At 39.3% G+C, this 24,870-nt stretch overlaps 1 protein-coding gene across 5 annotated transcripts in view; it reads left to right on the forward strand.

Moving 5' to 3' along the window:
- The first annotated feature begins 5,447 nt into the window (after window positions 1-5,447).
- Window positions 5,448-24,870, forward strand: part of RBMS1 (RNA binding motif single stranded interacting protein 1) — a 218,441-nt gene continuing 199,018 nt past the window's right edge. Inside the window, exon 1 of one of the 5 annotated variants that reach the window (XM_019457525.2) lies at window positions 5,448-5,974. In XM_019457525.2, coding sequence (XP_019313070.1) covers window positions 5,900-5,974 — 75 coding nt within the window. In that variant the 5' untranslated portion in view covers window positions 5,448-5,899. The remainder of the gene's footprint in view (window positions 5,975-24,870) is intronic. The other 4 variants (XM_019457523.2, XM_019457530.2, XM_019457545.2 and 1 more) reach the window with 4 other exon arrangements.

Here is a 24,870-nt window from a genome sequence, read left to right on the forward strand (position 1 = left end):
GTATTTCAAGTTAACCAAAGAGTTGAAGAAAATTCTTCTCCATAGACAATTTCCAACTAACAAGTGCAGAAGAAATGATAAAATTATAAAACCATAATTTTGTAATACCTAATGAAATAATGGGTTGAGGTAACACTCATGAACGACTCTTTTTTTTTAATTTTTAATATATGAAATTTATTGTCAAATTGGTTTCCATACAACACCCAGTGCTCATCCCAAAAGATGCTCTCTTCAATGCCCATCACCTACCCTTCCCTCCCTCCCACCCCCCATCAACCCTCAGTTTGTTCTCAGTTTTTAAGAGTCTCTTATACTTTGGCTCTCTCCCACTCTAACCTCTTTTTTTTTCCCTCCCCTCCCCCATGGGTTTCTGTTAAGTTTCTCAGGATCCACATAAGAGTGAAAACATATGGTATCTGTCTTTCTCTGTATGGCTTATTTCACTTAGCATCACACTCTCCAGTTCCATCCACATTGCTACAAAGGGCCATATTTCATTCTTTCTCATTGCCACGTAGTACTCCATTGTGTATATAAACCACAATTTCTTTATCCATTCATCAGTTGATGGACATTTAGGCTTTTTCCACAATTTGGCTATTGTTGAGAGTGCTGCTATAAACATTGGGGTACAAGGGCCCCTATGTATCAATACTCCTGTATCCCTTGGGTAAATTCCTAGCAGTGCTACTGCTGGGCCATAGGGTAGGTCTATTTTTAGTTTTTTGAGGAACCTCCACACTGTTTTCCAGAGTGGCTGCACCAGTTTGCATTCCCACCAACAGTGCAAGAGGGTTCCCGTTTCTCCACATCCTCTCCAGCATCTATAGTCTCCTGATTTGTTCATTTTGGCCACTTTGACTGGCGTGAGGTGATATCTGAGTGTGGTTTTGATTTGTATTTCCCTGATGAGGAGTGACGTTGAGCATCTTTTCATGTGCCTGTTGGCCATCTGGATGTCTTCTTTAGAGAAGTGTCTATTCATGTTTTCTGCCCATTTCTTCACTGGATTATTTGTTTTTCAGGTGTAGAGTTTGGTGAGCTCTTTATAGATTTTGGATACTAGCCCTTGGTCTGATATGTCATTTGCAAATATCTTTTCCCATTCCGTTGGTTGCCTTTTAGTTTTGTTGATTGTTTCCTTTGCTGTGCAGAAGCTTTTTATCTTCATGAGGTCCCAATAGATGAACGACTCTTAAAACCATAGAACTTTTAAATGGATAAATCAGACTGATAATACCAAAACTTCTGATCAATCTTAGTATCACTAAAAATGAGACAATCAGTCATTATGTGTCTCCTGATGTGATATGATGTACATCACATCACCTGTGTATGTTTAGCACCATCTATGAAGCATTCTTTGCCAAAAAAAGTGAACCTGAATGTAATTAAACCTCTACAACTAACCATCACTTTATGTTTTATTATTAGTAGTATTTTTAAATTTAAATCCAAGTTAGTTAACGTATAGTGTAATAATAATTTCAGGAATAGAATTTATTGATTCATCACTTACATATAACACCCAGTACTCATCCCAACAAGTGCCCTCTTTAATGCCCATTGCCCATTGAGCCCATCCCACTACCCAACACCCCTCCAGCAACCCTCAGTTTGTTCTCTGTATTTAAGAGTGTCTTATGGTTTATCTCCCTCTCTGTTTTTACATTATTTTTGCTTCCCTTCCCTTGTTAGAACTAATCATCACTTTAAAAGACAACAAGAGGTTGAAATCAGCCATGTGGGACATTCTATGGAACAAACACCATGATTTATTTAACAAACAAACATCAATTTAAAAAGTGAGTGGGGGCTAACTTTTATATATTAAAAGAGGCTTGCGTGAGACACCAACCAAATTTAATATGTGGACATTGTTTCAGTCTGATTTAAATGAACTACAAACGCAATTTTTTAGATAATCAGAGAAAAATGAAAGAACAGAGTATTAGTAGATCTTAATAAATTATGAATTTTGTTAGATGTGATCATGATATTGTGTTTTAAAAGTTCTTATTTGCTTGAGGTAGATATTAAAGTAGTTGCAGGTGAAATGACATGATGTTTGGGATTTGCTTTAAAATACTCCAGAAAAATAAAAGCATGTTGGTGTATGGGTGAGTGTGTGAGTGGGTGTGGGTGTGGGTGCAGGTGTAACAAGAATTACAAATGTTAATAAGTATTGAAGCTGGTTCATTATTCTCTCTGCTTTTGTATTTGTTTGAAAATGATCATGAGTAAAATTAAAAGCTGAGTTTTGTTTTTAAAGTGTTTTAGTATAAAATACAGCAAACATACAAAAAAGTCTCTGAACCACTTACAGAAAACATTGAAATAGATTCCTACATATCCACAACCCAGTGCAAAACATGAAAAGTTACCATCTCTACCAGTCCCCTTTGGTGCCTCTCTGAATATCTCACCTTTCTCCTTCAGAGATAACCACCATTCTGAATTTTCTGTTATCTCCTTATATTTCATGTACCTATTCTTACACAATATACTTTTTGTTATTTTTTGTTTTTGAACTCCATACAAATGGAATGATGCTTTATGTTGACTTGCTTCTTCAACATTCATTTTGAAAAGATACATGTTGATGCTTTTAACTGTAGTTTATTCATTTTCACTGCTGTAAAGTGTTCCATTGTGTGCAAGTACCATAGTCTTTTTATCTATTCAATGGTTGACAGACATTTGAGTTGTTAGTATATTGTGAACATTGCTGTGTATTTCTCTTGGGGCGTATATTGAATACTTTCTTTGAGGTATGTATGTACAAGTGGAACTATTGTGCCATAGTATACACGCAAATGAAACTGGGCAATGCAAAACTGTTTTCTAAAATGGTGGTTGTACCAATTCACACTTTCCCTGGAAAGTAGTTTTCAAGAGTTCCCCCTTTTCCACTTCTTCGCCTACACTTAACATTTTCAGTACTATTTTTTGCCGCTCTGGTAAGTGTGAAATGGTATCTTATTACTTCAATTTGCATTTCCTTTATTATAGAGTGTATCTTTTCAAAGTTATAGGAACATTTATCATTCCTCTTCTGTGAAATATGCATCCGTCTTTCGCTCATTTTGTTTTTTCTTATTGATACCAAGGAATTCTTTATATTATTCTACATATTAACTCCTTATAGTTTTGTGGATTATAAATAACTGTTTTGTGGCCTGCTTGTTCACTTTCTATACAGAATCCTTTGATGAACCAGTGTTCATAATTTTAATATAGTCAAATTGATCAATCTTGCACTTTTGGTCACCTTATTAAAGGAATTTTTCCCTTCAAAGCTATAAACATATTTCCCTACATTGTCTTCTAATAGCTTTATCATTAAAGTTTTTTTAATGTTTATTTATTTTTGAGAGAGAGAGAGAGGCAGAGAGAGAAGCAGAACATGAGCGAGGGAGGAGCGGAGAGAGAGGGAGACAGAATCTGAAGCAGGCTCCAGGCTCTAATCTATGAGCACAGAGCCCGACGTAGGGCTCCAACTCACGAACCACGACACCATGACCTGAGCGGAAGTCGACGCTTAACCCACTGAGCCACCCAAAGTGCCCCATTTTATCTTTTTTTTTTTTTTAATTTAAGTCTTTAATTCACTTGAACTTTTTTCTTTCCCTTTTGTGAGGCAGGGCTCCGATTTCATTTTTTCCATATGGATAGCCAATCGACCTAGAATCATTTATTGAGAAGCTCATTCTTTCTCCACTGCTCTGCAATACCAATTCAGTCATAAATCAAGTGTCCACGTAATTGTGTGTGTGCTTCTGTGTTCTTGAACACAGGCTGAATTGTCATCATCCAGAAAAAAGTAGAACAGTCTAAGTTTGGTAATTTCCCTTATCACCTCAAGCCTTTCAAACACAAGTTCCTAAAGCACAAGTTAGTTCATGTCAGTTTTCTTCCCTAAAACATTAAAGAGTCCCACAATGAAACATGTAAGGAACTTTTTAACGTTGCCTAGCCAGATAGTGAACCATTCTGACCTTCAGATTTACAATAACCTCAACAGTGCCCACCATATATCAGAAACCCAATAAATACTAGTTCTGTATAGGATTTTTACATAGGTTAACTGTTAATTTTTTAAAGAATACATGATTTGCCTCCTAGCATATCCAAAATGTTCTCATATCAGCTTACACTTATTTTGTTTTGTCAGAATGCATAACCTTAAAATTTGTCCAAATCACGTAAAGATTGTAAGGGTTTCATGACACTGTTTCTTTGTTTTAAAGTATCTAACTAAACCTGCTTTGAAATGTAATGGTATAAAAATGTAACTTGAACGAAATCATGCATTCCATTTCAGTTTGGTTTACCTTTTGTGCTGTTAGGAAAACAGACTCTCAGAAAACAAAAGTGACAAAACAAAGTAATCAAGGTCTATTTAATAACAAATGAATTTTTTGTTACATTTTATTAGATGTGCAAGGACTCCAATTTGGAGGTGCTTCCTTACTCTATTTGTACATTTTGGTATTATCTCTTTTTGAGCTAGAATATAAAAGTCTTCTACAGGCTGCTTCAGGGACCAATTAACTCCATTAAATTATAACCAGTTACATAGTGAACTGAACCACTGCTGTCTGGGGCTGTCTAGAACTGTGACAATTAGGAGACGGAGACAGGCAGAAAGAGAGAGATTGATTTTATATGTCACTGAAGCACGCTGCAACAATATGCCAGTGTGACTTTCAAAATGGCCTTAAAATATTCCAAACTCAGGAGTTTCCTTGCTCCTGAGTGGGAGTTGACAGACTGTCTGGCAGCATTAGAAAGAGGCAGAGAAGAGCTGATGTCTATATTGTGTCCTCTAATAATAACATTCTGCCTCTTTGCGGCATCTCCCCCTTAGAACGATCCATCTATTTGTTGTGAGGTGTGTGTGCGTGTTTGAGAGAGCTTTGCCTCCCCTTGTGCAGAGGGCACGGTTTCACCCCTCACATCTGGGAAAACCAAACCAAAGGATACTAACCCTCCCAAGGTCACCTAGAAAATTAAGTGTTGTGGCCTGGGGGTTGGGAGAACAGAACCCAGGTGTCCCGACTCCAGCTTTGTGGTTGGACACTAAATCATTTTCGATTTCTTGCGAAAAAAAAAAATCATTGGGCGGGTGGGGGGGGAGGGAGTGAGAAATTGATCAGATTTCCTCCGCTTTCTCCTTACTTCCCCTCCCCCTTACGGCGATAAAAACTCAAGAAAGGAAACGAGGTGTCCACTTTGCAGTTCTTAAACTGGGTCCCCCAAGTCACCCCCCACCTCCCATCGCCCACACAAAGCGACCCGGGTTCCCAAGGTTTCCGCTCGTCCAACAGCGAGCCCTGGAAGTGAGGAGTGGTTAAAACTCAGCCCTCACCTCCAGCGGTTCCCGAGCTCCGCGGCGCCCAAGCCCCGCCCCGCCCGCCCTTCCCCCCACCGCCTCGGCGCGCCAGCCCCTCTCCCCTCTCCCAATCCGGCGCACCCACCCCAGATGCCGCCTGGCACTGAGCGAAGCCGTCGTCGCCGCCGCAGCAGCACTTTCCACTTGTACTGATCACCTCCCAGCCCCGCTCTGCCTGCTCGCCGGAGCGGAGAGCGGCCCGCGCTCCAGCCCTTGGCAACCTCGGAGCAGTCGGGCTCCGGGAGGCAACTCCTTGGGAGCGCCCTGTCCAGGGTGCCCTCTGCGCTCTGCAGTGTCTTTCTCTCTGCCTGGGAGGAGGAGAAGAAGGAGGAGGAGGACGACGACGACGACGTCTGGTCCGGGCTGGGAGGTGGAGCAGCGGCAGCCGCCGCCGCCGCCGCCGCCGCCGGAAAGGGAGAGGCAGGAGAGATCGAGACTTGGAAACCCCAAAGTGCCCGCGACCCTGCACGGCAGGCTCACGGCAGGCTCCCTTCCAGCTTCATGGGCAAAGTGTGGAAACAGCAGATGTACCCTCAGTACGCCACCTACTACTACCCCCAGTATCTTCAAGCGAAGGTAAAGGGGCGCCGGGGGCGGGGGGCTCCGGGGGCGCGCGCGCCGGTCGGGGCCCGTGCAGGGGCGCGCGCGGCGAGCCCCCGCCACCCCCGGCGGAGTTGATGGAGGGTTGCTAACTATAGCGCTGGCCTGGGCGGCGCGGGGCGGCGCGCGGGGCTGCGGCTGCCCGGGGAGCTGAGTGCGGGGATCGGGTTACAGAAAGCCGTGGGGGGAGAGACTAGACAGGAAAGAGCCGCCAGCCCCTTCCTGGCCCGGGAGGCGGGGAGGGTCGCGGGGCCGAGCGGCGCCCCTCACCGAGCGGTGGCTGCTCAGCCGCCGACGCCTGGGGCTCCGCGGCAGGACCCGCGGGCGGCGCGGCTTTTCGACAGACCGCTTCTCCTTGGGCCTCGCCCTGCGAGCAGTAACTCTTGCCTTCCCTCGGAGTGGTGCGCCGCCCCGGGGCCCCCAGGGACGCCCCTCAACCTCCCGCGCGCGCGATGACTGGGGCTTGAAGTGGGGGGACGGGACATTTTCTTCCCCGCCTACGGCCTTGCGCGCCCGCCTCTCGCCTTGATCTTTGTGCGGTGTGGCACTTCACCTGGTTACTGATTTCTACTTTTACGCTGGTGTTTTGGGTGAAAAAGTGGCCAAAGTTCACTCCCCGTTCACTGATGTTCCTTTTAATCTATCCTGTAGGTTTTGCAAAGGAAGGACAATGGGCAGATTTCAGTGCAAAGAAGTGACTTTATTTAGTTTAGAAAAATGCTACCTTATATGTTGACCACAGTTCGATTTCCAGTGGTGCTTTCTCAAAAGTGGCCTTGACATACTCTTAGGTAACACAGCTGATGACATGTAGCCATACAAATTGCGACTGACTTTCTGGGGACCCCGGGTACCTTGTTAGTGGGCCTGTCTTATTTTTTCAGTGAGATTTGAGGCATTCCGAACTCATTAAAATAAATATATGTATATATATATATGGTGGGCCCATGAAGAGGGAGGGTTTCACTGCTTTGGAAGCTTCTTCCATAATTTGGGAGGGTTGAAGTTGGATGCAGCAGCCTTCTTCAGCGATTAGCATCTCCTATCACTACCCCAGGTGCCTTTCTAGATCACAAAAGAATCAAGTATGGATGCAGTGTCTGAACTTTCTTTGGTAGGTTGTAATCATGTCCTCCTTGCTGGCAGAGGACATTCCTGGCCTGATGCAAAGAATCTCTGATTCAATCTTGATAAGCTTTTCTTTCTTACAGTGTGTGTGGTCCGCGTTATGTACCTACAACATAGCTCTGTATTTTCTCATGTAAAAAAGGACACTTGTCAGCACTGAGACCAGAAATTTTCGAGTAATCAAGGACCTCCTTTTTGTTCCCCTCAATTCTCATCTTACTTTGGGTGGCCAGAAAGCAGCAAGATGGTAGAAGCAAGAATACTCATTCATTTCTGTGTGGTCCCCACATATTGGTTTTCAGAGACCCAAGGGAGGTGCTCATTTTTTGTGAGATACATTGTAAATACAGGTTGTTCAAAGAAATTTTGAGGTATAATCAATGCACTACCTTTTAGATATCATATATGTTTAATGCACTTGTTTAAATTATGCAGCATCGGGTGCCTAAAGGACAGCCTATTCAACACTTAACTATATGAATAATAAATAGATACACTCAGGTGAAGAAGAAAAAGGGCCATGTTTCTACAGGCACATTCACCTTAGTAATTTTTATGTACCATTAGTAAGTTAGAAACCAAGTACATAGCATTTAATATAGCTAATGCATTGCCATTTGGCTCTTTTTGCCCCGTAAATAATTGAAGAGAGAGACAAACGGCAAGAGCCTGCTCCAGTAATTAGGGTCGGATCCCAGAAAGCTTTAGGGCCCATTTTCTGAAAGTGTGCTTCCTGCATAAAGCATTTAATATTGATTTGTGTTACTGTAAGTGACATTCTCAAAACATATCTTGCTGTTTCTACTATGAAATTTGAAATCCTATTACTCGGAATTTCTTTGTTTCAGGAGAAAGACACACATACCGACTTGACCTATATAACGTGGTATTAAAGTTCGATAATTAAACCTAAATTCCCTACTGTACGTATCTTGATTATCCCAGAAAGGGGTATCTCCTAAAATGTAAAGTGACCAGATGCAGATTTTAGGTAAGCACAGTTTGAAACGCATAGCTCTGTTTTTTCTCCTTGACGTATTTGCTGGTAACACGGTAGTGTGAGTCATTAAAAAAAAAAAAAGTGACTTCGTTTGATTGGTAGTTAGTTTAAAAACAAGTGTTGCCTAGTCTACCTAAAGAATTAATATTCTCACTTAGAATCTGTTGTCTACGGTGATGATCCTTGCCTATGTGTGTCTTTTAACCTTCCTGAAACATGCGATAGAAAACATCAGTCTGTTTAAAGTACAGTGATGTGTTTGCTGGTCAGGGTTGTTTTGAAACTTCCGTTTGGAAACTATATCAAAAACTAAGTAATGGCATGGTTGTTTACAAAGTGATATTTGACTTAAACTTGCAATCAGGAGACGGATGTGATGGTTTTGAATCAAGAAAGAATACATGGATGGGATTTCTTTTCAGCAGGAGGAATACATACCAGTTAAAATGACACTTGAGAATGAGTTTTGTTTTCCTATGTTAAGAAATTAACATACGTCAAATAATTCTTGAGTTACTCATCCAATTAGAGACTGTTGTAAATTTTATTTAGTATTTTTTCCTCATAAAGACATCTTGGTCACTTCTCCAGTTATAAACAACAACAACAACAACAACAACAACAAAAATCTATGCAGTTCTATTACAGTGTGACCATATCAGCATGCTTTGTACTTTGACAGAAAGAGAAATCATTTGACAGAAATCATTAGAAAAGTAGTACAGCTGCATTACACATAAAGTAAATCGGAGGATGGTGTGGAAGGGCGGACATGGGCGGAAATGAGGAGATTGTGAAATTTTCTTAATATCTTAGTGTGGAGTAACATAGATTAGAAGTAACCTGATTTTACATGCTTGTTGGGTTTTTTTGTGTTTCTCTGTCAGGGTGGTCTTATCCCAGCAGGCTTTCTTTATCACCTGACACGTTCATTCTACGAGGTAGTTTGATGTAGCTTCGTAAATGTAAGCACATACCGTTCTGAAGGATTTTCTGAATTATAAATGACCCATGGTATATTATGAAAAATTAAATTTGGTATCCACTTTTCAGCTACACAGGAAAAAAAATCTGATAATTTAACATATTTTAGCCTAAAGATTTGTATGTGCACATTTTCAAACATTGGCTGTATTAATTTCACTTAGTATAAAGTCACTCCTCGCGGTCTGTTTATTTCAGAGATCCTACAACCTACATTACTGCTGATGCATGTATGCAGATATATATGGGAATTGAAATACTTCTTATTTCTTTTGAAGAAAGGAAAGTACAAAATGTTCTTTACATGCTTAGCTAATATTTTGTACCAACTAAATGCAGTTTACACATTTGTGATATATGTTCATAGTTATTGAAAGATATTTCTATAAAACATACCATTTTGAAAGCTTGGTTTTTAAGTTTTTATGTATAAACAGTATTGTTGTCTATACACTAAAGAAGTCTTTCTAAAACAAAAGCTTCTTTTAAAGTTATCTTTATATAAGTGTATGCTAAAGAACATATCACCTAACTTCAAAATATGAAAAATAATGAGTGATATAATTTGGGATTGTGTTAATAAAGGCTACCAGAACAAAGTAGTTTTTCTGTATTGAATTTTTGTGTGCATTAACATTTTGTTGAATTCCTTAACTTTTACTTGGTACCCATATGACTATTGTGTCAATCTGTTTCTCTAGGGCTTAGGGTTTATGATTTGATACATGGAACGACTGAGTATAGTAGGGTGGTTTGGAGATACAGAGGCATGATATTAGAACTTAGGGTGCTTTGTGTCCTAACAAGTAACTGCGTTTATACAGCGAATAAAGTTTGCTTAAATAGATCAATACAGCCAAGTAATATTTTATACCCTGAATACATACCTTCGTTCCTTTGGTGAATGAGATAGTGTGGCTATCTAGAAGTGGTATTGGAACGCTCAAGGTCATGGGATGGTTAAAATGAACATGCATTGTAATGCAGTACTGTAGCATTCTTCCCCCGAGATAGCTGTTTCTTTTGGATTTTCCATAGCATCTATTATATTTTTATATGCTGGGAGCTAAATCTCAAGCTACTGGAAAGGAAAAGGAAAAGAGAAGTGAAGTAGGAAAGTTTTCAGTCATTTAGTATTAGTATAACTAGATATACCTTACATGGTTGGCAATCTTGGTTTTGAGTTTAAGTTCAAATATGGGCAATTTCCATGTAATGCAGTTTCAAGAAAAAACATTTTAAAACTTTACTGATATATTGCTCAGACTTTGTATTTGGTTTAATGGTTTATTGGAACTTTAAAATTACCCCAGCTTACTTAATGAGTACTAAAATTTTAAGTTATGGGTCTTTTACCTAAAGACAAAAGGGTCTTTCTTTCTTTTATTAAATTGAGCATTTCCAGAAAATAAAATATTTCTCCCCATGTCTACTTAACCAGTAAAAATCATGTGAGAGAAATACGTACAATGGAAGGATAAGTGTTTAGTAAAAATGATACAGACACTTAAATATTGTTCATTGTTTTTAAGGATGAGGAATTTTTTTGTCCAGTTTGTTTTTTATTGGATGCTTAGTCTCACTAATGTTTACTCTCCCCAAGCACGGTCTTCTAGCCCACTGTAAGTCTCTCTGCAAAGGATATCAACACCTCCTTAGTTTCTTGCTTGATTCACAAAACAGTAGGTGCTAAATAAATGCTTGTTAGTGACTATTAATATTCAGAGTAAGTACATGTGAATTTTTTTAGACCAGGAAAAAAATGTAGACCAAAATGTACAAGTATAATAATCCAGTCTGATTTTCTATAGCAATCTCATTATTGTTTGATTTGCATTTTGATTTATTTTGTTACCATTTTGACAACTTTAAATTGTTTTATGGATTGAGTAAGATCCCTGGGAGGAATCACATATCAGTTGGTCAGTGCTTCATTTATGGAATCAAAAGTGCCGTTTTGTACATTCTTCATTAAAGCCTATGGTGCCAGAGAAAAATATCTCATAGTATTATATTGAGGTGGGAAATGTTACATGTGATGAATTGGTGACTCAGAGCCTGTCTTTGTTTCCTATCAGTGGCCCCCACCAACATAATTGAAACTTCTTCCTGCTCAGTTTTCAAGAAAATCAGCTTCTTAAAGAAATGTATTTCAGACTCGGTAAAAACATGTATGCATTTAATGGATAACAACTAAAATATAAACTAGCATTGAGGTGTTCAGAGTTAGTCCTCTCTCAATTACTGACTGTTGCATAACCCTAAACATGACATTCAGCTACCTCGCTTGTTATCCCATTCATTGGGGTTAGAGGAATGAGCAGGAAGGTATCAAGTTGCTCTGAAGTAGAAGTACTATATTTAATGTAACGTAGCTTTATTAAATAAAATGTAGTAATGGTATGTGAGTGATTTAAATGTAATGCCATAGTATTTGGTGTCGGATCAAACCATATGTTCAAAATTGAACATTGGACTTGGAGATTTTATGTGGAATGAATTTAAATGTTCTGGCTTTTTTTTCTCTGTTGTTTTAATGGGTGGATAGTCAAACCTGATGGAAGTTGGTTGTGCCTCATGAAGGCAGCACTTGGATGATACAGACTTTTACCAGTGGGAGCTTGGCCGGGTGATACACAGCAAAATGTCTTCTTAGAACCGTGTGTGTGAAACATACATGCAAACTTGAGCACACACACTAATTTGGTAACAGAAACTAAACATTTCTTCCTAGGAAGGGGAAGTGTAAAGGGGATGGTGATGGTTAAGCTAATAACAAACTCAACACATATCTCCCATAGTTGAATTCCTTACTTTTTCTTAATGTATTTTGTCTCCTTAACATAATTATATGAATATCTTAATTTTTCAAATAAGCACTGGAAAAGAAGTGTGTCAAAGCTGGTGAGAGAGAGAGAAAGAGAGAGAGACAGGGAGAGAGACAAAAAGGCGGGGGGGGGGGGGGGGCAAAAATCAACACCTAGTCCTCCTGGGGGAGAAAACATACAGAACTGAACGCTGTCCTTCTCTATACATTGTCTTTTAGCTAATTCTTAAATGGATGCATTTGTCATTTTAGAGGATGGAGAACAGTTTTCTAGATGATAAATATGAAAACCTAAATCCTAAAAGAGATTAGATGCTAATATAAACAGTTAATTTGCTTTTCACACTCTGGCATTTTAAACACAATGCCTGGTGGATGATTTCTAACATTGGCTGGAACATCTGTATTCTGGAATTAGGTTAAAGTTTTCAGCTGGTAGCTTGTTGAAAAATTGCTGAGGTTCATGAAGGACTGACATACCAACTAATCGGTTGTATTTTCTGAGTGATCCCAGAGCACCATTCTCTGCACTTGAAATTGGGAAAGGTTAGGGACTATAATAGCTGGTCCTTGCTCTCTAGCATCTCATCAGCTACCAGGAAAGACAGAATTGACACAATACAAGAAATAAGTGAAGAAAAATATTTACAAAATAGTACACCCAGGAAGGTAACGTATCAACCAGAAGTCTGAGCGACAGAGAAAGCCCTGAGATATACATCTGTGAGATTAAAAACACTGCCATTGTGTTTTGTGAGAAAAAGTAAAGGACATATAAAGGCCACAATAAACCTGGGAATTTTAGAAAGAAATTGGGGCTTTAGATTAATGAGTGAAAATGTCTTGAATTGATAATCAGCATTGTTTTGTATTTCTTGTGCTTTATAATCCTTTTATGAGTGCTTAGAATGTTAAAGAATAACACTTTTTTTGGTACTTTATGTTAACTCCTTCCCCACAAAGTTTCATATGCAGTTACCGTATTTTACATTGTTATTTTTCAAGTTTTAGGCTTATAAGTGTGCTACGAAGCCAACCTATTTGGGTTGTGACAGGCTGAGAATATCATGCTTAAGTGATGACATAATGGTTACACAGATTTGTTACTCTTATTGTTTTAAACCATTTGAAATGATGTTTATTTCTTCTAATTCATTAGGTGTGCTCACGGCAAAGGGAGAAAATGTTTTGTTATGCTGCTAATTACATCATTGTGTGCCTACAATCTACAAGTTGATAACGTATCTATGTGAGCTGTTATTTCTTTAGAAAATAACAGATTTTTTATTATTCATGATCTTTCATAGGTATAACTATTTTTTTCTCTAGCTTTAATTCTTCTAAAATAAGCTTTCTTTGTCTCTGCAAATGAAACGATGTGCTTCGAGAGTCACGTTGTCCTCTGGCCTCACTGGCCTCACTGGGGAACATAGAACCCTCCCCTCTCTGGCTGCCCACTGAACAACAGGTGCTACTGGGCTTCCTCCCAGATGAAGAGTGATTCCAGGGAAAGGTTTTGTGCAAAAAAACGAAATATTTTCACAGATATCACAAATAATTTTTACCGATCTTGTAGGAAAAGTAAAGTGTGTGGATCTGTTTTAGATGATACCAGTTTTGTTTTTTTTTTAATCAATTGAAAATTTTACTAATTAGAATGGGAAGAATTGGATGGATACATCATCATGGAATACTGTGCTCTCTTAACCTGAGTTTCTTGGGGGAGGGGAGAAATCAAAGTTGCCAAAAGTGAATTTTAGATTTTAAACTTCCATTTTTATTATGCTTAAGCTCTTCAAATGACACTATGCCATTTCCCTTATTTAACAATTTTTAAACATGGTGATTTTGAGAGTTACCATTGGTAGTATATTTGTACTGGAGAACTTCTAAATCCTTCCTTACCTATAGAATAATACTAGCTGCTTGTAAAGTCTCAAATAAAATATTTGGTTGTAAGCAAGAGTGACATTTTATTAAAAATTTGTAATACCATCACCTTTACCTTTGTCTTCTCAACAGCATTTGGATTCATCAGTGAATAGGCTTTTGACAAATACAGACATTAATAAAAAGACAAATTTGGCAGTTTTTATTTTCAGGTCATTAACTGATATATTCAAAAAACTTTCTTTGCCTCCTGCAAAGCACAACTTTGATTAATTTCATTGTTTTAAAAATGGAAGCCTTAACGAAAAGAGGTTCCTAATCTCAGCCTCTTCTAGGTTTCATTCCACGTGATTGTTTGCACTTTTATTTAAACAACAACAACAACAACAACAACAACAACAACACAAAAGGAATTGGCTACCAGAACACTTTCTATAGCAAAAATTCTATAGCTGAAAGATGATATTTTTCTAGAGATCTATGTGATTTGTTCAGTGATTGGGTATGACTTAACCTACAAGTGAATTGTTTTCAAGTTTGTTCTGAAAAGTTCACTTATCAGTTACGTAGAACTTGAAACTCATCTAACATATTTCATACATAAATTGTTATCCTTAGTGGTAGGGCCCACAGCCAACCTTTAAGAGCCTGTGAAAGTAATCCACGTTATAATTCACAGGTACTTGTTCCAGTGCTAATCTCATCATAGAACCAAAGCACCCTTTTGGGCAATGTTTGTGGGAGGGACGCGGTGCATGAGTATTCACAGTTGAAATTCCAGGTTCCAGGAACCCATCTTTGCATCCTTTAGGGGGGCGAGTAGGTTTTCCTAACTCCCCTGACAGGCTGTGGGAAGACAAGAGATCCCTGCAGTCCTTCAGTAGGGCTTTGAGCTTCTAGGACTTGGGGACTGGGTTCCAAGAAGAGATGGGAGGTGTGGCTTGTGAAGTCCTTTGAGGTGTGGACTCTGGAGCTTCTCACTGTGTGCGAGGCCCTGGGAGCCTGATTTATTCCTTATTCCCTGGGACACTAGCTTCCTACTCACCTATTTTCTTATGCTGGCCTCAGCAATAACACCCTCCCCCCTCCACCTCCAGCCCCAAAACTCACTTTAAAAAATGCAGTCCAAGGCTTTCTGCGTTTCATCCCTTGCCCCTCATTGACTAGATGATTACAACCTCACTGCTTTGCTCGCTCTCCTCCAGCATCAGATCAAGCAAACACCTTGTGAGGCTGGAAACAAGAAGGAAACAAAATGACAAAGAACAAACTGTCCAGTTCCATCATTTCTCTTATTTTCATTTAGTTCCGGTCCAACAATGGTTCATAACTCATAGGGGAACTCTAAACCTTGAGAATCTGATGATGGCACTTTCCCATTAACCTCAAATCTTTACCAGGACAGCCTGTGGAGCACAGGTTAAGAATCCTACCCTGAGAGGAAGTCAGAACGGAACCAATCTGTGCTTAAGAGGATGATTCGGACCATGGATCCCCTGGTATTTTGTTTCTGGAGTGAAGAGCCTGCAAAGTGGGAATGTGTGAGGGAAAAGCCCATGGGTTTGGGCGTTCTCAGGGTGTTTCCTCTTTCTTTTCTCCTTTTCCCCTACTCCCTTCTTCTTTTCCCTTCTCCCCTGCTCCTGCCCCCAGTTTTTCTTACTGCACATTAAGAGTAGTGTCGGTCTGGACTTACTTCTGACTAGCTACTGGTGTGTGTGCCACGCTACTGGTCTACCGGGGTGATTGTTGCGTTACAAGCTCTTCCCAAATCAGGGACCAAGTGTGTCTAACTTAACCTGACTGAAAAAAAAAAAAATCTTTACTGATTCTTAATGCTGCAGATTATGATTAAGAATTTGCTAACTACAATTGCCTCTTTGAATCAGATTTTCCTTCTGAATCTTTATCCAATTTTATGTGGAAATTTAAAATAAAATTTTATTTGGCAGTGTATAAATGTTGTTACAGAAGTGCAGACATGATGTAATACTTTGAACAAAAGAGAACATAATTAGCATAATAGAAAGTATTTTGATGACCAATGCTACTCTTAATGAGATTAGAATTTAATTATGAGATAGTGAAATGGTAAACTGTTTACATTTTTCTTCACCCATACTGATATTTAAAGTCACAGAGAATCGTTTTTTTTCTATTTCTTGGATATTTCACAAACTGATTCTTTATCTAGAAATAATTGCAAGAGTATTGTGTGTTTTTTACTTTGCTAAAGACTGAAAACAAGGTATGTTTCTTATTTGGTAGTAGTTCCTCAGATTTTCATTTTAGTAGCAGAAATCTTAAATGCTGATTTTGATTGCTTTTTTAAGGAATAGATGATTTCTTAACATATAAATAGGATTTTAAATGACAGTGGGTGATCTGTGGAGTTCTCTTTTACCCCTCTATCTCTGTCACAAAATTCAAATTCATGTTTCAGCAGTACAGGATGTTCTTCAGTGCACATCCTTTGAGCCTTCAAAATTTGATTTGACTGTGTGGTCTGACGATAGCGTGTGCAGATAAGTACATTTTGATAGTAATCTGTGTGTCTGGGCCCTAATGAACATCTGCTTTCTAGGGCGCCACGACAGCACCTTTCTTTGTTTTTCGTCCTTTGCCTTTTTGATTTGAATCTTGTTAAACCTTGAAAATGGGGCTGGTTTTCAATATGCAAATGTTCCTGTCTCCCTTTTTTGTGGGGGGGGGTGGTGGGAAAGCCAGATATTTTAAATATGAATGAATTGGGAATTTAAAAGGAATCTGCAGAAAGCACTAAGCTATAGTTCTACCATTGACAACTCAGACTTACTGTACTTAAAATGATGTAGTTAAGATCATGTAGTTGGAACTACCTGGCAAATTTAATCAACTTCAGCAAACACTGAGCAGGCATCGTATTAGGCTCTGGGAGGTGCAAATATGTAAATAAGACATGATTTGTGCCATCATGGAGCACAATGGGATAATTTTGTTTACTTGTGTGTTTATTTAAAATTTTTATTGAGGTAGAACATACAGTGCACACATTTAAAAATTTTTTAATGTTTATTTTTGAGAGAGAGAGAGAGAGAGAGAGCATGAGTGGGGGGAGGGGCAGAGAGAGAGACACACACACACACAGAATCTGAAGCAGGCTCTGGGCTGTCAGCACAGAGCCTGACATGGGGCTTGAACCCACAAACCATGAGATCATGAGCCGAAGTCGGATGCTTAACCGACTGAGCCACCCAGGTGCCCCATATAGGACATGCATTTTAAATATATAGATTAAGGTATTCCTTAATCTGGGTGGCCACCCAGATCACTATATAATATTTCTGGCACCCAAAAGGCACCCTCATTTCCTTCCCCAGTTTGTACTCCCCAAAGGTAACCACTAGTCTTACATTTATCTTTATATATTGGTTTTACCTATTCTTGTACTTCATAAAAATGAAATCCTATAGTATGTATCCTTTTTTGTCTAACTTCTTTAGTTCATTATCATTTTGCTTTGATTGATTCAGTCATGTTGTTATGTGTAGCAGTTGTTTGTTCTTTTCTTTGTTTAGAAAAATTTTTTTTTAATTTGAGAGGGAGAGAGCAAGTGCGAGTAGGGGAGAGGGGCAGAGGGAGAGAGAGAGAATCTTAAGCAGGCTCCATGCTCAGTGCTGAGTCCAATGTGGGGCTGGATTCCACGACCCTGGAATCATAAACTCAGCTGAAATCAAGAGTTGGACACTCAACTGACTTGAGCCACCCAGGAGCCCCAATTCTTTTTTTAATAGTAATTCCTTCATGGGGTATACCACAATTGATTTATCTGAGTGTTTTGATTATTTCAATTTGGGGCTAGTATGAATAAAATTGCTATAATTATTTTTGTTCATATCATTTGGTCAATATATGCACGCACTTGTAAGAGAGAAACTGGTATGTCATAGGGTATTTGTATGTTTGGCTTTGGTAGATATTACCAGTTTTCTACTCCCACTGGCAAAGCATGAGAAATGTATTTGCTGTATATGTCACTAATACTTGGAATTCTCAGCCTTTAATTGTAGCCCCTCCGGTAGCTGGTATCTCATTATGGTTTTAATTTGCATTTCCCTGATGATTCATGATATTGAGAACTTTTTCATGTATCTGTTGGCTAATTGGTTATCTTTTGTCTTTTAAATGTCTTTTAAGTTTTCTGCTCATTTTTAAAAAATACTAGGTTTATTGAATATAACTTACATAATATACAACTCAACCTCTTGCTCACTTTTTATATTGAGTTGTCCTTTTTATTGGTTTGTAGGTTTTAATTTTTTTTTTTTTTCTGAGAAGGAGAGAGTGAAAGAGAGAGAGAGAGCCAGGGAGGGGCAGGGAGAGAGGGGGACAGAGCATCTGAAGTGGGCTCTGCACTGATAGCAGCGAGCCCCACGAGGGGCTTGAACTCGCAAACCATGAGATCATGACCTGAGCCAAAGTCGGATGCTCACCTGACCACCCAGATGCCCCAGTTTGTAGGTTTTTAAATATAGCCAGGATGCAAATCTTTTACCAGTATATGTATGAGAATATCTTATCCCAATTTCCAGTTTTCCCTTTAAGTGTCTGCTTAGTATTTTCTAATAAATGAAAGTTGTTAATTTTAATGAAGTCCAATTTGCCCACCTTTTATGAATATTACTTTTTGTGTCTGTTTAAGAAATCTTTGCTTATTTTAAGGTCATGAAGATTATATTCCTATATTTTCTTCTAGAAGGTGTATTTTACCTTTCACATTTAGGTCTGCTATCCATTTCTAATTAATTTTTGCATTTAGTGTGGACAGCATCAGGATTCCTTTTTTGCTCCCATCCCAAATGAATATCTAGCTGATCCAGCACCATTTGTGGAGAAGACATTTTCATGTTCCCCTTTGAATTTCAGTGTGGCCTTTGCTGTAAATCAGGTGACCACATTTATGTGTTTCTTTTTCTGGACTTTCTCTGTGATTCCCTATGCATCCTTGTGTCAGTACTACAGGGTCTTAATTACTATAGCAATAAATTAAGTGTATATACTTCAAAGTGGTCTTAACTATCCTAGATCTTTTGAATTTCTTTATAAATTTTAGAATCAGCTTTTCAATTTCCATAAAAATAAATATAAGATTTTTATTGGAATGGCATTAAATCTATATGTCAGTTTTTGGAGAATTGATATCTTCCAAACTGTAAATATATCTATTCTTATTTATTGATGAACTTACCACTTTGAAGTAATTGACAGTAAAATACAATGGAAAATATTTTTTAAATGCTCGTTCCAATAATTTTTTCAAGATCTATAGTATGATAGTTGCCTTAAACTCTGTTAAGAAAATTTTTTTTGAAAAGGGAAAGAATTGGGGCGCCTGGGTGGCTCAGTCGGTTAAGCGTCCGACTTCAGCTCAGGTCACGATCTCGCGGTCCGTGAGTTCGAGCCCCGCATCGGGCTCTGGGCTGATGGCTCAGAGCCTGGAGCCTGCTTCCGATTCTGTGTCTCCCTCTCTCTCTGCCCCTCCCCCGTTCATGCTCTGTCTCTCTCTGTCTCAAAAATAAATAAAACGTTAAAAAAAAAATTAAAAAAAAAAAAAAAAGAAAAGGGAGAGAATATTTATGGACACCTGGGTGGCTCGGTTGGTTAAGCCTCTGACTCTTGATGTTGGTCATTTCAGGTCATTATCTCATGGTTCGTGGCTTCAAGCCCTGCATCGGGCTCCACACTGACAGCACATAGCCTGCTTGGAATTCTCTCTCTCCCTCTCTCTGCTGCTTACCTGCTGATGCTCTCTCTCTCTCTCTCTCTCTCTCTCTCTCTCTCTCTCAAAATAAATAAAACTTAAAAGAATTTTTTAAAAAGAGAGAGAATATTTATTAGAGATCAAAATTAATTTTGAAAAGTAGCTTACTAAAACACAATTTAAGAACAGATGAGGTTCTTTTTTTGATTTTTCTTGAATGCATTTCAAAGTATAACTGCGTTTCTCCTTAATACTTCTTATTCTCCTTTTGAGACTTTTATTTGACATGACGTGCCATCATCTCGTCTTATATATTTATATGCATAATAATATATTGAAAATTGGTTTTGTTTGGAGAATTTTCTGTCACCACTTGTGATTTTGTAAGCGGCTCTGGAGACTGTGAAAACAGAGATTGGGAAGTGCTACTTAGGTATGAACTTCTAAGCAACAGGACATACTGCCCCATGAACGTTGGCACCTTCAAACTTTTTCTTAGATGTTTTAAAAATCATATACATATTTTTTCATGCTTTATTATTTAAGTTTTTTAAGCTTTGATTATTGCTGTATTCAGCCAGCCAAGAACAACTCCATAGAACTTTCAAAGCTTATTAGTTCTGGCTAGGTTAGCTTAGGTTGAGCAGGAGGTTGAATAGACGAGATTCTGGGAATTTGTAACATCCAGGAATCGCAGAATGTTAGAACTGGAATCAACTTTTAAGGTAATCTGGTCCCGGCTACTCATTGTGCTGATGAGGAAAGCTACCCAAAGTAGAGAGACAGAACCTGAGCTCAGAGGGTCCGAGTCGGGGTAGGGGGGGTGGTGAGGCCTGATCTCACATGATTGGTCAGTGCCGCGGCCAGAGAGGAAGAAAAGAAAAGGGAGGCCACACACAGTTCTAGCAGTCATTCCAGGAAGTTAATCACAGAAGTCGATGAGTGTGAATGGGCCAGTGTCGCCAGCTGGTGCCTGATCAGAAACCAGTAGTGGTCACCGTGTCCGAGGTCACCCCAGCAGGGAGGGCCAGCGAGACTTCTGCACTTACTTCCACTGGCGTGGCTGCTGCTTCTCGTTTGCCAGAACAGTATCCAGAGCTGATTCTGCTTTGTTCTCAAGTTTCTAACCTTGCAGATTGGCTAGGAAGCCCATAGCCGGGCTCTGCTCATCCTCCATGGTGTTTGGCCTTTTCGTGGCTTTGTTCTGCTTCTGGATTCCTTCATGTTCCTGAGGGTCTTTGTTTTTATAGCCCTGAGTCTGGAGCCATGACCCTCTCACTTTTTCAGCATGCCTGGAGCCTTCCCATGTTAGCAAAATAGACGCTGAACTACTTCATTCTTGCTAACCTTTCTCTGTCCTGCCATCACTACCTGCTGTGACATGTTTGGTCACCACCGGAAACAAACAAACAAACAAACAAACAAACCAGAGAGACTCTGATTAAACATCTCCTTTTTTGTTGAAGGTCAACCACTCTGATGGGAACTGCCTTCTTCCTAATGTCAAGCACACCCCACTAGTCTCCAGCGTGTCTTGTTTTTTCACGAGATATTTGAACATAGTTGGAAGCCTTCAGTACTCATCATATGATCAGGCTTCAGCAGCTCTGTTTTTCGTCAATTATGTGGGGAACCTTGGAAACACAAAATGCACAGTAGGTGGCATCGACAAGCCCGTTATACCGCTTGGACACAGCTTTTCCCTCATCCTGTTTTATCATATACTCCTCAAGTACACTAGCTGAAAATATCATGCCTGGCTTTATGCCATGCATTAGAGAAATCAAATACAGGAGAAATTGGGATATATTAAACAAATAAGAGAGAATGATTTTTCCACAGTTTACAAAAAGACTCACTGGTAAAATGATTCTTGGTTCATTTACATATTTCAGAGGTTGTTACAGGTACCTAAGTCTTTGACAGAAGGTATATTTAAAGTTAAAGCCATCAGGAACCATGCCCTATTAAAGATGTATTAGATACCAAGAAAACCAATTTGTGGAATAATTTAAGTCAGTTGGAAAGGATGAGTTTATTTTGTTATATTTGGTTTACACCCAACATCTTAGGAATGCATGGTTGAGTAAAGCAAGGTACAACCATAGCTAGTATTGTTTTTTCTCACTGTTTCAAGAATTCTCTGCACTGATTGGTTCAAACCTTTTTGTGTTTCTTCCTGTGAGTATGTGGAACCATAACTGGTAAACCCTGGAAGCCGTGGGATGCACAAAAGGAAATGGCAGAAAGGGCTGTGGGCAATTTAAGATCCTGTTAGTGCCTTTGTATGATCTGTAGGAAAACTTGGTTATTTGTGGACCATTGTTAGTTGACGACTGTCACAGTTAGGGAGGTTTCCAGACTGGTGGTATGTTTAAAGGTTGGGGAGACACATATGTTTTTAGACATTTTAGGTGTTTTGTTTTTACTGTTGTTTTTGTTTACAGAGCAGTTGACTCCTCGGGCTACAAAGTTCTCTGAGGTGGATTGAGCCAATCACCTTAAAACATGTTGATCCAGCACGTTTTACTGTGAATAATGTTTGTGCATAAATTGCTCTGAACTCCCCAAACACAGCAGTAGCCTGTGTTTGGATTTCCTTTACTTAATATTCAGCAGTGGAAGATGGGTGGGCATGCTTGACATTTTAGAAATCCTGTGCATTATCTGCCTAAGTTAAAACATACATGTTCGGGGCGCCTGGGTGGCTCAGTCAGTTAAGTGTCCGACTTCGGCTAAGGTCTTGATCTCGTGAGTTTGAGCCCTGCGTCCTGCTCTGTGCTGACAGCTTGGAGCCTGAAGCCTGCTTCTGATTCTGTGTTTCCCTCTTTCTCTGCCCCTCCCTGGCTTGCGCTCTCTTTCTCTCTCAAAAAAAATAAATAAAAATTAAAACAACAACAACAACAACAACAAAAACCATATGTGTTCAATGAGAGTAACTTAGAATATAAAAGGAAAGTTAGGATTCCAGTAACCATATGAGTAATTCTTATCCCTCCATAGACAGGGAGTTTCTTTTCTGGTCCACGTTTACTTCCTAAACCAAAAGTTTCTGGTTTTAGTAGCTTTCATCTAACTTCCGGAACATATGATGAAGATTTCAAGCACAGTTTTTTCACCCAGATTGTTAAGAATATACAGGCAGAGAATATAAAGGCAGAATATACAGAAATTGAGGCAGACATATCAAATTCTATATTGGTTATGTACTCACTGTTAGGCAGCTTATAAAATGTCTTTTTTACGATGTTTAAAATGAGACATGAGAGTTTACTAATTCGATTTTTCCTTTTCTTATTATATTGTAAATCCCACTAAGTGGGATTTCATTTAGACTATACTGTATAATAAATTTGCATTAGAATGTAATATCACTTACCTGTTATAATGGAAAAAAATGGAAAATGTTGGAAGATATCAGGAAAGAAAAAGTGTAGCATGAAATTAAAGAAGTAGTAATAGTTTAACATAACGTTTTGTTAACAGTAATTTGTATATCTATGGTTTCCTTTATAAGAATGTAAGATTCTAAGACAGAAAATATATCTTATTCATATTTGTGCCTATTAAATGCTTTGCGTATAGTAGGTACTTAATAAATGTTGATAAAATTGAATCCATATCTTGTGTCTAACATGACAAAGAGAAATATGAAGCATAGACAGAATGCTTTAGGGATGGAATGCTTCTGCTTAAAGTACACATATGATTAGGATAAAAATGGGCTGTTAGTCTAAATCACCTAAAGAATTTTCTCAATCTTTAGCTTTACTATTGGACTCCTTGTTCACGCCCAGACTCCATCACTGCTATTAAGCTAGTTTGTCATTGTCATATAAGCACTTCATGAAGTACAAAAATGAAATACTCAATGACTGCCTTAAGTTACATATAGTGAATATCATGCGTTTAGAAATGGAAGGCACATTAAAATGTCTGCTCTTGTCAGTATAATTATGTATTTATTTTATTTCTTTAGAGAGAGAAAAGAGAGAGAGAGCACGAGTGGGGGAGAGGGGTAGAGGGAGAGGGAGAGAGAGTGAAGGAGAGGGGCAGAGGGAGTGAGAGAGAGAATCCTAAGCAGGCTCCACCCTAAGTGCAGAGCAAACACGGGTCTTGATCTCATGACCCTGGGATCATGACCTGAGCCGAAATCAAGTGTTGGATGCTCAAACAGCTGAGCCATCCAGGTGCCCCTATCAGTGTAGTTTTATAAATAATAAAAGGATGGGGCATTATTATTGAAAAGCACTTAAATTTTTTTAAAAGGGCTACATTTCTAAGAAGTGTAGTTTCTTAGGATTAGCTGGAGGTCTCCCAGGGCCTAGAACTGTGGGTGGAAGGATGAGTGTTATATTTGTCAAGGTTCTCTGGCAGGAAGCATAACAGTATATACTTAACATATACTTAAACTTGGTATTTAAAGGATGTTTAATAAACAAGAATGTTTGTAAATGTGTTGGCAGAAATTAGGGAAACGAAAAAGAGATAATGACATATTCTGAGGCCAGCAAAAGATGGGCACCTTTACTAAGCTGGGTCTGAAGAGCTAGGTTGGAAGCTGTTACTGGAACTTAGAGGGATAGCCCTGTGAAGAGGGCTTTCAGAGAGGAGCAGTGACCTTCACTGGAGGACCAAGGCCAACCCATGTCGGGCAGACATCCCTCACTCCCTTCCTATGTTGGGATCTCCTGCCTGTGCCTTCTTTTGGAACTAGTAGGAACCTGGAGGGAGGAGGAACAGGGGGAAGGCATTATAAGTCAGCCTCCCAGGGCATAGAAGAGGGTGGAAAGGCCAGAGGAGGTTTGGAGTTCCTTAAATATTTGTTGAATAAATGAATGACCGCTTATTACTTATCTTAATGGATAGTTTTGTTACTTTTACTTAGCAGTGCTACTTATTGCCTTCTTAAAAATCTGCATTATTAGTCAAATAAGATAAACATTATTTAGTAGAGTGGCCATATGCAAAGCATTTTACCAGACCTGTTGCTATCAGTAGTGGATAACTTTATTTTTTTTTAATTTTTATAATGTTTATTTATTTTTGAGAGAGAGAGAGTGGGGGAGGGGCAGAGAGAGAGGCAGACACAGAATCTGAAGAAGGCTCCAGGCTCGGGGCGCCTGGGTGGCTCAGTTGGTTAAGCGGCCGACTTCGGCTCAGGTCATGATCTCGCGGTCCGTGAGTTCGAGCCCCGCGTCGGGCTCTGTGCTGACAGTTCAGAGCCTGGAGCCTGTTTCAGATTCTGTGTCTCCCTCTCTCTGACCCTCCCCTGTTCATGCTCTGTCTCTCCCTGTCTCAAAAAT

This window comes from Panthera pardus, unplaced genomic scaffold (assembly GCF_024362965.1).
Source record: "Panthera pardus isolate Hobbes unplaced genomic scaffold, ASM2436296v1 HiC_scaffold_10, whole genome shotgun sequence".
NCBI lineage: Eukaryota > Metazoa > Chordata > Mammalia > Carnivora > Felidae > Panthera > Panthera pardus.